Here is a 14,741-nt window from a genome sequence, read left to right as displayed (position 1 = left end):
GCATTTATGCAGGGCTTTAACTGGGTCCGATCTCACCGGGTCTGAGCAGGGCAGTTTTTTAAAGGGGGCCTCGAAACGGGTCTCTATGGGGCTCTGTTTTGTTCACTGGCACAGGCAGTCCATGTTTTTCTGGACTGCAGTGACAGCAGGCAGATCGATATGCGCTGCTCACACTACTCACTTATCACTAGTGGAGTTACGGCATTATGTCAGGCCAGGTGAGCGTTCTTGGGGAAGGGAAATTCTTTAAAGAGAGTCATTTTCTCTCTGGATTTCCCTTCTCTTTTTGAAACTCTGGAGCAGCAACATTGTTGTGGTGTCACCAGGGCTTTAAGTGGAAGCTTTTTCAATATTATATACAATAAGCCATAGTTGCAGCTTATTAATCTTATGCAACTAACAACCATTGACAAAGCCAATAGTCCTGACTTGTTGTAGGTAAGATGTTACATATTGTATCATATATGGATACAATGACAGAAAAAACAAAATACAAGTCGGGCGACACACTATGATGCTAGGCACAGATTTGTAGCTTATGTGCTTTAAGCCACGCCCTTAATTACATTGGCCACGGCCCTTTATGAGACCCCTCCCCCAGTTTTTTCATTTCACTTAAAGCCCTGCAGTTATGCAATATGACATCCTAGGGTGAAACCCTTCCACGTGCTAAATAAATACACTTCTTTGAATTTTGATGAGACTATCTTTTTTAGTTAGAGCATTCGAGACCTCTTGTATATACTTTATTATATATACTTTACTATATACTTTAGTATATACTTATATGTGTATGTACTTTGTGGGCTCTGGAGATCAGCCCTAGGACTTGTCTGCTTACACTTAGGGGCTCTTTTTTCTGTTCAACTGCCTCTATTTAACTGTCTTAATAAAAAACGACCAGCGAGGTCATTAAAATACCAGAATTGCTTTCTGCTGAGGGACTTTATTTATTTATTTTCTTTTACGGCAACTGCCTCCATTTAACTATTGTGATAGAAAACGGCCAGCAGAGGTCAATAAAATACCAGAATCACTTTAGCATGCTCTAGATTCCAGTCCATAGAAATTATCTTTCACGAGCACCCGTGGACAATAATATTTTTTTTCAAATCTTGCATTTTCAGTGATATGACCACCGAAGGCCATGGTTTTATATTAAATACAGAGCTTTGGATTGTACCCTTTCCCACTGAAAGGCAATATTTCTTTCCATGTGTTCCTATACCTGGCGCGTCACCAGGCGCGCCACATCCATTGGGCTCACGGGGCTTCAGCCCCCAATTAACCCCCCCTGCCCCCCCCCCCCGTCCCCCCCTGTTGTTTGTGTCAGCCCGGGCTGCGACAGCTTCGCGGGCTGGCGAGCATCTAATTGCAGCTGCACCCGAGTACTTAACAGGTCTTTGCAAATGAGGCTTTTGTTGTGCGTTCACCCCTTCTTACAGCCACTCTGTCTATGGTTGGAAGAATTAGCCACCCCCCTGAAATATTTTTCAGCTCCCCCCGAAATTTGGCTCTGGTTGCCCGCCTGAGTGTCACACAGTTTGGTGCCTACTTTCCCTCCATGATAAAGAACAGTAGATGTTTCAGCACCCAGGCTAATGTGCTGCATAGCTAAATACATATAAGGTCCCAAAGGCGAGACCGATTGCATTTCAAATGCTTGTTTTTTTAAAGTTGTCGGTTGCACGATTTACATGCCGAACATTTCTTGGGCTCTTGGAGCCAAGCCAGGCCCTTACCTCCTCGTGCTTCCCATCTCTAGCCTTACTGAGCGCCCCCTCTCGCAGGGCCACCACTGCCCGCCACCTCCCGCCGGGCACAACATACCTTATGGCACTTGTAGTAATAGGCGAACAGCTGCGGGAGGCGGTCAATCTCGGTGAACACTCTCACGAACACTTTGGCCTGATCTGAAACAAAAAAGAGAAGATGACAGTCTTCCGCAAAACATGAAATATTCGAACAGGATGTTGTGAATTCACGGTCTAGGAGCGCCACCTGCTGGCATACCAGGAGGCCGCGGTACATTCCAAGCACTTTGCTACGGTAAATCAGCAAAGAAAACAGAGGTATGGTGTCCCAAAAGGATGGGCAGTGAAATTATGCGAGTGCGTGACGTGGCGTCTTTCGCATTAATAGATTTGCCGCATTTGCCACACAACCCATCATGTGCTACATGATCTGCAGATAAAAAAAAAAAAAATTATTAAAATACTAAAAACGTAGTAATCATCTTTCGGCGGTTTATGGATACATTTGGTGTTAAACTGGTACTAATGAGGTGCGAGCAATGCCCAGACTGTGTTAACGATTGTAAAAATGGCAAAATAATTAAGGTATACTATCAGACCAGGTTCCCCATTACACGCACAATTTGGCTTTTTTGCCGCATAATTTACTCAGCTTTGCCGCTGAACTTGGCCCTCTCCTGCCCCATAATTCCAGTGGCCCTGCCCACGAGTTTCTTAGCAGACTTACCTCCACAGGCTCTCCGATACACCTACTAGTTCATGCGAAACCAAGCAGAGAGGTTTACTGAAAGTCCGACACAACTACGTTTCTTAATAATGGGTCATGAGAAGCCTACAATACGGTACCGTGTGGGCCTGATTAGTGGAGCCATGACGCAGCCGAACTTGGGTTATTAAGATGCATTTCGATTTTTTTATGTAATCCAGCCTTTTTAAGACACAGGACTATCATTTGCTGAAAATGTGTGATAATATGCCAGGAACTAACCGTCTCGGTGGGGCCAATAAACTCTAACTGGCAGTGCTTAATTTGAGCCGGTGGTTGTCAGTGGGGGCACCGGCACTCACTTTTGGGGACCGGCACCTATTTTTCCTTATTAGACAGTTCCACATAGCGACAAAGACAAAAATGCCCAAAGGAGAAAGATGGAGAAACGACAAAGGCGAAAAGCCGTCCCAAAGAAAGAAAGCAGGAGATAAAGGGGCAGGGAGTGTCTGGTGGTGGGTTCAAGAGGACTGAGGTGGATTCAAAGCTACAGAAGCTTGGTATTCGACGCGCTGACATTTAATAGCAGTAGCCAGCAGCAGTTCTTTGGACCCCGACACTCGTTCTTTTACAAATTAAGCACTCAGGCCGCCTAGGTTAAAAGAAATTCAAGAACCTTTCTGGTGACCACATCATACATACTGGTCAGCAATACTTTCAATGAAACAGCACCAGCAATTCTAGGCAGAACTGAGATGTCTATGACCACACCAGCACATCTCAGCACGGGGGCTAAACCAATGACAGACAGTACTAGCATGTTTCAGCTGGGAGGTGTACCATGACAGATAGCACCAGCACGTTTCGGCATGGAGGGTACACCAGTACTGTGTCAAACAGCACCGGCACGTTTCGGCATGGAGGGTATACCACGACAGACAGCACCTGAACGATTCGGCATAGAGGGTATACCATGACAGATAGTACCAGCACGTTTCGGCATGGAGGGTACACCAGTGTCAGACAGCACCAGCACGTTTCGGCATGGAGGGTATACCACGACAGACAGCACCAGCACGTTTCGTAATAGAGGGTACACCAGTGTCAGACAGCACCGGCAGGTTTCAGCATGGAGGGTATACCACGACAGACAGCACCAGCACGTTTTGGCATAGAGGGTATACCACGACAGACAGCACCAGCACGTTTCGGCATAGAGGGTATACCAGTGTAAGACAGCACTGACACATTTCGGCATGGAAGGTATACCACGAAAGACAACATCAGCAAGTTTCGTCAAGGAGGGTATACCATGACAGACAGCACCTGCATAACTCAGCGGGGCAGCTATACCAATGTCAGACAGCACCAGGACGCCTCAGCAAGACGGCTGTACCAGTGTCAGTCAGCACCAGCACATCTCAGCAAGGCAGCTATACTGATGTCAGACAGCACCGCACGTTTCGGCATGGAGGGTATACCACGACAGACAGCACCAGCACGTTTCGTAATAGAGGGTACACCAGTGTCAGACAGCACCGGCAGGTTTCAGCATGGAGGGTATACCACGACAGACAGCACCAGCACGTTTTGGCATAGAGGGTATACCACGACAGACAGCACCAGCACGTTTCGGCATAGAGGGTATACCAGTGTAAGACAGCACTGACACATTTCGGCATGGAAGGTATACCACGAAAGACAACATCAGCAAGTTTCGTCAAGGAGGGTATACCATGACAGACAGCACCTGCATAACTCAGCGGGGCAGCTATACAAATGTCAGACAGCACCAGCACGCCTCAGCAAGACGGCTGTACCAGTGTCAGTCAGCACCAGCACATCTCAGCAAGGCAGCTATACTGATGTCAGACAGCACCGCACGTTTCGGCATGGAGGGTATACCACGACAGACAGCACCAGCACGTTTCGTAATAGAGGGTACACCAGTGTCAGACAGCACCGGCAGGTTTCAGCATGGAGGGTATACCACGACAGACAGCACCAGCACGTTTTGGCATAGAGGGTATACCACGACAGACAGCACCAGCACGTTTCGGCATAGAGGGTATACCAGTGTAAGACAGCACTGACACATTTCGGCATGGAAGGTATACCACGAAAGACAACATCAGCAAGTTTCGTCAAGGAGGGTATACCATGACAGACAGCACCTGCATAACTCAGCGGGGCAGCTATACCAATGTCAGACAGCACCAGCACGCCTCAGCAAGACGGCTGTACCAGTGTCAGTCAGCACCAGCACATCTCAGCAAGGCAGCTATACTGATGTCATTACAGCACCGCACGTTTCGGCATGGAGGGTATACCACGACAGACAGCACCAGCACGTTTCGTAATAGAGGGTACACCAGTGTCAGACAGCACCGGCAGGTTTCAGCATGGAGGGTATACCACGACAGACAGCACCAGCACATTTCAGCGTGGAGGGTATGCCACGAAAGACAGCACCAGCATGTTTCGGCATGGAGGGTATACCAGTGTCAGACAGCACGGACATATTTCGGCATGGCGGGTATACTACGACAGACAGCACAAGCACGTTTTGGCATAGAGGGTATACCAGTGTCAGACAGCACCAGCATGTCTCAGCAGGACAGCTATACCACTGTCAGACAGGAGAAGCCAATTTCCGCAGACTGTACCAGCAAGCCTCAGTAGGGCTGCTTTACACGACAAAATGTATCACTATGCCTGATCATGGCTGCTATGTCATGAAAGACAGTACCAGTACTTCGCAGCAGGGCCTTTATACCAATGATACATAGTACAAGCACTCCTCAGCAATACAGCTACAGTGATTGATACATAATACCAGCACTTGTCAGCAGGAGGGCTACACCAACGACAGACAGCACGTCTCAGTCAGGTAGCTGTAACCATGATAGATAATACAAGCACTTGTCTTCATGATGGTTAGTACAATGATAGACTGTAGCAGCTGGTTTCAGCTGGGCAGCTGTACCAGTAACCGTACAACCACTTCTCTGTGGTGCAGCTATACTCATGACTGACATTACAAGCACTTGTCAGCTGGGTGGAGATAGACAGTATCAACACTTCTTAACAGAGTTGCTGGACGAAAGGAAGGATTGACTTTAAAAGAACTTCTCAAAGTTGCAGTATCCATTATGGACAGTTCAGCACTTCTCAACAGAACTGCTATGCCAGTAAGGCACAGCAGCAGAACTGCATAGCAGGGCAGCCAGACAAATGATAGAAAACATCAGCACTTCTTAACAGGTCTGCAATACCAATAATATATCTAGTAATGGACAGTAGAGGCACTTCTCAGCAGGGCCACTATCTCAATGATGGACGGTACCAGCAACTTATCAGCAGGTCAGCTACTCTAGTAGAGGGCAATAATAGCATTTCTTGCAGATATACCAATGATATACAGTTGTAGGAAGCTGGCTCTGTATATGATATTGCTACTAGGTGGTAATACCGTGCACAAAGTCCAGGAGTTCTTAAAAAAGTGTACAGGGCTCAATGTAAAACCCAAAGTGCTGTATTAGTGGTAGCGTGGGTGAGCAACCTTAGGCCTAACACACTCGTAAGTCATTTATTGCACAACAGTGATCAATAATGGACACACGACTCAAGAAGGAGACCTAGACCAATTTTAGAAAACAACACTTTGTACTTTATTTTAAGACCCAGGTCTTCCTAATAAGGTAATTACATGTTTAATTAAAAATACTTCTCACTATGAAAAATCGGCACTTAGAAACTTTTCAACACAGTCCCATGATATCTAATGGGGAAAACAATATTAACGTTAAACAGGTAACTACTGAACTTACAATCCCAGTCTTTGGAGCCAAAAGTCAGCAAGAGCTAGGGGTCAGGTGAGTATCAAAACTGAACCACCAGTGGCACAGGGGCAGCAGGGTGCAGAGGTCAATATAAGAGTTCGGCCCAATGCTTTCCAATGGAGACAAAGGGGGTGCATGGAGCCGCACTGCTTGCAGATAAGTAAATCAAGAGCAGGGGCCAAGCTTTGGGGGTTAGCACAAGCACAGGGGGAGGGGGCTGGTGAGGGAGCAAAGCAGCACCAAACATAACTACCAGCGGCACAAGGGCGGTCTGGTGCAGGGTGTAAATTCGACCTCGGGCACCCAATGCTTTGCAGTGGAGATTCTGGTTTTGGCAAACAGGAGACCAACAACATCAGAGGTAAGTAGAGATGTAGGGGGTTGTAGGGGCACCATCGGTTCAGCTCACCAAGGCCCATGGGCTTCCAGTGCAGGGGTGCCTTTTGAAGTCGGAATCTTCTTTCCGAAGTTGGTCCCGGCCGGGGCAGCCTCTTGATTCACATTGCAGGCGACACCGTGGAGATCAGACGAGGTCAGCCAATGCAGGACACAAGGTCAGGATCACTGGGGAGACTTCACTGCACAGGTGAGCCACTCAGACTCGGGTCGTGGGCGTTTGGTGCAGAGTGGGCAGGAGACGCGGATCTACTTGGAGTAGGTTTCTTCTAGACAGGTCCCCTGCCCACAGGAAATTGGAGTCTTTTTCGAAGGCAGCAGTCCTCCCAGGGTTTTCATAGGTTGCTGGCTGCAAGACAGGTTGAAGAGTCGCAGAAGCTGGAGACAGGCTGGTAGGGCTGGGGCCAAGGCAGTCCTCGTCTTCAGTCTTCTCTGCAGGGTGGTCTTTCTAATTTTTAGGTCTTTGCAGATCTAGTTTCTAGGTCTGAGGAGCCACATAAATACTATATTTAGGGGCATGTTTAGGGGAGTAGCAGTTAGCGCCAATGGGCACCTTACCTGGTGTGACTACACCCTGTATTATTACTTAAACAAAACAAGGGAACCCAGGGCGCAATATGCTAAGGACCTTGGGTAGGTACTTATTTTTAAAGACAGTGGTCCTTAGACAAGAGGGAGATTTATAAGAGAATGAATATAGACCAAATAGAACTATATTTTTTTAAAGAAATGTCCAGCCGGACAATTTATTATCTTGATGAAAGTAATCACAAAGCAATAAAACACAGAGTGTGATAAAAGTGGAACACCAGCCGATGTCCGACTAACACACTAGGGGGACACAAACAAAAGGGAAAAGTGGTAGGCAATATCGGGTCATCTGAATATCATAAATCATAAAACAGATAATCCACAATATACACATATGCAAGAACACCCTGTATTATGCCATCCTCCCGTGAAAGCGGCATAGACCTAGCCCTGATTGGAGGGGTCCCCCCATCTTCAAGATGGCAGGGACTGTAAGATGTACCTCACCTCGCCTCCCCATCTTAGGGGTGGTGTTGGCAGAGGTGGACACACCTCCTATTCTTATTGAGTTTTCCTGACTGTTTTCCCCAACCAAAGTGGAGGTGCAAACCGGGGGCTGCCATCTGCTTCTAGCAGCAGAGGCTGGGGTGCATTACAAAGACGGCAGGCCTTTGAAGCTCCCCTCTTCGAGCACTGGCCAATCTTGGGGGAGGAGCTGTGACACCTCTGCCGAGGATGTGCATTGTTACTGGTCCCAGAGTGCAGGAGCTCTCTACGCAGGGGTCCAGAACAGTGGCGGACGGCATTATTCGCGGGAGGGGGTAAACGGTAAAAAAAAGTATAAAAGAAACACTTACCTTGCCACCCCGATCCCGCGTCTCTGCTCCTGCTCTCCTCATCAGACCGAGGCACAGGAAGCACAAAAAAGGCTCCCCTGACCAATCGCAATGTTGCAATGCAGCGTTGTGATTGGTTTTGAGCTTTCTCGTTCGATGCTCAACCAGGGAATGGGAGCTTGGGCTTGTTCTCCATGCAGGCTGTAATGCATGAAGAATGGGGAAAGTGTGCATGACTTGATTGGGCGGCCCGAGAGGACCAACCAAACAGTCACTGCACACTTAGGAGTGGGCAAACTACTCCTCCCCTGCCCTGCTCTGAGAGCAGAGCAGCCCGCCCACTCCCCCACAAAGCAGCAGGAAACATAAAATGATAATAACTCAAAGTTATTATCATTCTGTTTCCTTTACTTTGGAGTGCACTGCTTAAAAGTAGTGAGGCAACGCTCCTCCGCCATAGCAGAGGAGCCGCCCCTGGTCCAGAAACATGTCTGGTGTTGGCTTGCTGCCTACAGCCGGTTAGAGACCACACCAGGGTTGGTAGGTTTTCAGGGGGAGCCTCTGAGGTGCCCTCTGGGTACATGGTGCAACAAATCCCACACTGGCATTATCTGGGATTTATAGCAAGGAGACGTTTGGTACCAAACACTCCTGTATTCAGTAAATCCGTCATGGTGCTGTGGAACTTAAGTTGTTGAGTTTCCAGCCCATGTACTTTCTATGGCTTCACTGGCACTTACAACATTAGGAAATGGACCCCAATATTGTAGGGGCATATCTGCTCATGCAGATATGCCCTCACCTGTGGAATGGGGCACCCTGCCTTCGGGCAGTGAGTCCTGCCGAAGGGGTGACATTCCTATGCCTTCAGGCAGTGGCCAGGCAGAGCGCCATGTCGACTTTGTCATTTTCTCCCTCACAGGGGCATGCAAGTTGCAAGTGCAATGGCATGGTCCCAGTGGAGGGGGGAGGGAGGGATCCCAGAGGACCCTCTTCAGCTTTCTGGCCCTATGTACTCAGAGTACCATTTACTAAGGACTTACAGAGGGCAGAAGTGCCAATTAGGGATTTGTTTTTAGTGAAAGAGCACAGGCACAGGGAACCTGGTTGGCAGGGACCCCGTGCACTACATTTGAAACCCATCAAGACCAGACAAAGAGCCGGGGGTTAACCATGCAAAAGAGGCACTTTTTGACACTACCACTCATCAGCTGGGCAGCTATGCCAATGACGGACATCTCTGCAATGCTACAATACCAATGACTTACAGCACAATCAGATCTCAGCAGGGGCAGCTATACCAAAGATAGACCAGCACTTCTAGGCAGGGCTGCAGCACAATTTCTGGAGTGTACCAGCACTTCTCAGCACGGCAGCTATACCATTAATAGTTTATACAACTCAGAAGTGCACCTACGTCAATCAGAAGACAATCACTCACTTCTCAGCAGGACTACCATACCAACGAAATACATTACCAGCACATCTCAGTTGGGCAGCTATACCAATGGCAGACAGTACCAGAACTTCTAAGCAGGGCTGCTGTAGAGATGATGTGCAGTGTCAGCACTTCTTATCAGGGAATCAATATAATCTCTGGGCTGTACCAGCAATTACCATTAATTGTTAACAGAACTTCTCAGCAGGAAGCAGATAATTTTTAATTTGGTATCCATGCTTCTCACTTGAAATAATCAAAGGTAAACAAATATAATAAGGCTTTACAACTCCCTGTTACAATTCAATGGACAAGAGCAGAAGATGTGCACAGCTTGCTTTATAAAAAAGCAGCTTTTGCAATATAAAAAAGCAGCTTTAGTTCATACTTGATGCTACGTCCATGAAACAACAGAATCTGAGAGTTTCCCCTCAATCCTACCAAAGCACTTCTACTTTTGGTGCTCCCACTAGTTAACCTAAAGGTGACTGATTTTAGCAAGGTGACTACATGCTCCCAAGGTCCTGACATCACATGCACTGGGCAGCGTTGAAGTATCTTGTCCAGCTCGTGAGGTTGAGCCTTGGAACCTTCCTGTTGCATTTCAGGACCTTTGTGCTAGATGGGTCTGAGCAGTGTTAGGGCAGCAGAGGGGAGGAATGTGGAATGTTCTGAAATGAAGCAGTGATTCCGAGGACTGTGGACCAAGTGTTTGAATAGTGGAATCCTTGAACTTCCCTGGGCACATTTGGCGATTACTTCCTTTGGATTCCACCATCTTCTAGAGTGGTGTGCGGAAAAAGACCACGCTGGGTGTCAATTGGAATACGGAGTATTTCATCCTGAGAAGGGCTCCAGGAGCTTCGGCGAGGGTGAGGGCTAGAGACGGAAGAAGCTCTTCTGGGGAACACTATTACTCAAGCAGCCTGAATGATTTCTCTCCTTGTGCCAGCAGTCTGCCTTAAAGGCTGGCATCAGGAGCTAGCTACCTGCATGGCAGCATACAACACACCATACCAGGACACTGTCAAGACCTTCCCAGTTCTTCATCCCGTTGCGCTGTTCCCTTCAGATGACCACCGCGAGAACAGGCTACTACCTCAATCTATTCCAATATCTGTGACAAGTCTACTGTTTCATTGTAGCAACAGCAGTACTTGATTGCTGATAGTGTTCTGGTTCGAGTGAAATGAGGCGCACTATGTTCAATGTCAGCCCATCTGACTTACCAATGAGCGTTCTAGGGGACAAAACAATCCGGCAGATCACTGGGCATATGATGCCCCACACTCCTGAACACCCTAAGCCCAGCCCTGAGATCTAAACCCAAGTACCTAGGTGAGGTACAGAAAACATGGGAAAACCAAACTGTTGAGACTTGCCTTTAACTGAACTTAACACATGGGAGAGGCACGACTGACCAGTTTTGAAGTCAACTGATCATCATCCTGAACGCAAACCTCCCCTCCAATCCGCCGCATTTATTTTTCTCCCACTGGAAGTGCTCTGAAGCGATTAACAGGTGCTAAGCAGAGCTCAGAACAAGTGTCAGGCTGACCTACTGCTACTTCCAATGCTTCAAAACCTTTCAGGTTCTGAGTAAGGAACTGAGCGGAGTTAGTAATAGCGCTCACACAACACTCCGAGTAGACCGTTATACCCATAGTTAAAGTACAGTTATGGCTAAGAATGAAAAAACACTACAAAATTGTCAGTTATGGTTAGCTTTACAATCATCACTCGCAAAAGAGCCTTACAAACGATAACTCACCCACCTGATACAATGCTCATGACCTCACCCTTGCTGTAACGAATGTGATTACAAATATCAGAAAAGATTGTTACATACTACATTACCAATTACAGCATTATTATATAATAGCATTCTTTATTTATTGGAGTATGTGTTAATATTTAATGACATTGTCCTTTTAGATACTGGTACTTAGTACAGCTATGACAAGGGAGAACCATTGCACTGTCTAATGGTTACAGTTTGCACGGCTGTTTTGAGAGGTGCCCTGTAAGTGCACGTGACAGGATGTTAACCCCTGCTGTAAATGCCCTTACACATGGACAGTGGCGGAGGAGGCACGGGAAGGGGGAGGAGTACAGGGCCAAGCTTATAGGTAGGCCCTGTAGCCAAACTATTGGTTGTAGCATTGTATGGTTTTAGTCATTGGTAGAGACAAGATTTTTTTTAAGTTTTTGTTTGAGATTTTTCAAAACACCCGTTTTTTGGTGGCTGCAAGGGAGTCATTTTTAGGTTTCGCTGGAGGGCGGAGCTCTTAGCTCCGCCTCCAGAGAAATCTCTTGATTTCAGTAAGGAAAATGGAATACGCCCCCCTGTCCCATTGGCTAGCTCCATAAATGGAGGCTAGCCATTGGAACAGAGATCTGTCCGTCATTCACGGACCAGATTCGTGGGCGTTCCCTCGATTTTTTCCCTGGGCGTTCCCTCTGTGGAGTCATGCGGCGGTGGGCGGAGTTGTTTTTGTTTTTTTCGGCGCCATGTTGCTCTCATTCTGCGGCCGACCGACGTTGGAGGAAGTCCAGGTGGGTGAGTGCTTGTTTTTGACCGTGTGCTGTTCCCGCCCCCACTCGCTGTCCTGTGCCCCGTTCCCGCCCTCCCCCCCCTCGCTGTCCTGTGCCCCGTTCCCGCCCTCCCCCCCCCTCGCTGTCCTGTGCCCCGTTCCCGCCCTCCCCCCCCCTCGCTGTCCTGTGCCCGGTTCCCGCCCTCCCCCCCTCGCTGTCCTGTGCCCCGTTCCCGCCCTCCCCCCCCCTCGCTGTCCTGTGCCCCGTTCCCGCCCCCTCCCTCCTTGTCTGCCTGCTCTTTGCTTCCTGTTGTCTCTGTATGCGGTAACTGATTTCATTCCACATGTGCTCGTAAGTGGCTTTGCTGGAGTGCTGCGTCCTGTAGGTAACCCCTGTATATATTCCTCTAAATAGAAGCATGGAATAATGTGGCCAGCTTCACTAAACGCGCAGGAGCCTGTCCGTGACGTTACCCCACCCTCCCGCTGTCCGTAAGGCTACCACCCCCCCCACCCCCCCACCCCCTCCCGCTGTCCGTGAGGCCTACGGGCTCCTCCAGGGTTTGTTTAGACTGCGGCCTCGCCTCCCATGCCAGCTCCCGCTATCAGCTGCACCATACCACCCCCCCCTCCCGCTGTCCGTGAGGCTATCTAAGATTAGCTCCCTTTCAGTGCCTCACAGTACTGGCCGCTATGCGCTATGTGATAACCTTCAGTTCAGTGCCTGAAAGCCTTCACCTCTGTATGCGATATTACCTTGCATGATTTTCACTGCTTTTAACCTTCGAAATCTGGCGCTCCATAAGATCACATTCTTCGAAGCGCCTTGAAAAGACAGCTTCTGTGAGGTTAGATTACATTAAAGCAATTGGATCAAAGCCCCAATGCGCTATATATTTAACCATATTAATTTTCGCCAATAGATACTCTGTCTCTGTTTGCTGTAATCAGGTTACACCAAAGACGGTGCCGGGAATCATCCGCTTCTGTGCGCTTAATTTAATCACTTCTATTCATCGCTGGATACCCTGCCTCTGCCCGAGATGACCCACGTGCATATGCACATACACACAGCTCTTCTTGCCTGGTGGCGTGAGAGACCCCAGAGGCACGAGGGGCACCTGTTCACACAGCGGTGTCACCCGTGGGATGTGACATTCCTTCACCGGCACAAAGACAGGGGCATGGGCTGGGTCTCTGCGCTATTCTCCTTCTGTCTCCCTCACCTCACTCACCCATTCATCCTCCGTTCTCCTTCAGCTGCCTGCTCTTTAGTATCCCCATGTCACCTCTGTGTCTTCTCTCTCTCTCTAAAACCCTGCTCCCCTTCCCTACATTCCTATGACATGGGTGTGTCCTCTCTCTCTCTCTCTAGATCCTGCCTCCCTTTAAGAAGTCTATTTTGTCTCATTCTTCCTTGTGCACTCCTACCTTTCTCTCGCACCTGCTTCTTTGCCTGTGCTTTCTCTCTCGTGCACTCACTCCCTCACTTCTATCTTCCTCCTCTTTAATCTCGCACGCCATCCTACTGTGTCTCCTCTCCACACCCAGCACTCACTCACTGACTCTCCTGTGCCATCCTGTCTCTCTCGCTTTTGTAACAGAAAATTGTCCAGTGAGCAAATGCTGCGGGGTGCGCTGTCGAGATAGATTGCGCTGTTCATTTTTTAATAATACATGGTTTGGAAAATGCCCTATGCTTCGCCTACGTGTATTTGGCAGAATTTGAAAAGTCATACTGCAATGATACAATAGTGAGCTGTGCCTTTAATTTGCAGATTCAATGATGCAGCATGGAGTTGAGGCCCATTTATGAGCTAGGACGCCTACCCCTTCTCGTTACATTGTTTGATCTATAATGTTAGTGTCCTAAACGGCTATTTTCCTTGTAAAGAAAACTCTAGCTACAAGGAAATTTCAGCATATGGGGTAGTATTTGCAATTCATTCTGCATATAAACACCATGTTGCCATTTGTTTTTAAATATGGACTTGTGCTGCAATGATTTAAAATGTAGTGGGCGTTAACTCCACCCAGAGGTGATCCTACAATTCTTTCATCTCATGCCATTGAAGGTTTTATGCATCATTCCGCCTCATATGGAATGCTTACATTGCAACATATGAGGGACTAGTTTCCATCCCAACAGAACCCTGAATGAATAAGACAATAAGGTTTCTGCCTCATTGATACATTGTATACAGCAAGTAATAATTTATTGTGTTTTGTGCTTTCACTGTAGCAGGCTTTTTAATGATTTAGTTATCACTCAAAATGCAAGCTAGACCTACTGGCTTTGCCAGTGCATGTTGTTTTATTTGTATTCTCGTTCAATGATGTCGTATTTTTCTTGTTTCCTTTTGTTGTCCTCTGAAACTGTCTAAATACCAGTCAGCCCATAATTACGTGTCCCGACTGAAAGCTCTTAAGTGTTGGCAAATATGCATCCAAGGTCATCATTAACTGGCAGGTATGGCGTGAGAGGCAAACAAAAATACTTTAATCGCATGCTTCTTGGCCTGGGGAGTGTGATTTGAATCTCTGATCTATCATGTAAACTTTTTTTTTTTTTAAAGACGGAAGCGCTAATATTCCCAGGGTCGGCAGGATTGCCCCTTATGATCTGTCCCTTGCAGGGTTTATTTTTGTACAAAGAGTAGTAAAGTCCTGCTGTCCAAGTCACACGAGCCTTGGGGCATACTAA

General features: G+C 47.8%; 1 protein-coding gene across 1 annotated transcript in view; it reads right to left on the bottom strand.

Annotated features, from left to right (window-relative positions):
* Positions 1 to 14,741, bottom strand: part of COG7 (component of oligomeric golgi complex 7) — a 219,679-nt gene that overhangs the window by 173,182 nt on the left and 31,756 nt on the right. The window contains exon 6 of the mRNA XM_078664791.1: positions 1,831 to 1,913. Coding sequence (XP_078520917.1) covers positions 1,831 to 1,913 — 83 coding nt within the window. The remainder of the gene's footprint in view (positions 1 to 1,830; positions 1,914 to 14,741) is intronic.

This window comes from Lissotriton helveticus, chromosome 10 (assembly GCF_964261635.1).
Source record: "Lissotriton helveticus chromosome 10, aLisHel1.1, whole genome shotgun sequence".
NCBI classification, from domain to species: Eukaryota; Metazoa; Chordata; class Amphibia; order Caudata; family Salamandridae; genus Lissotriton; species Lissotriton helveticus.
This window is presented reverse-complemented; position numbering and strand designations above follow the sequence as displayed.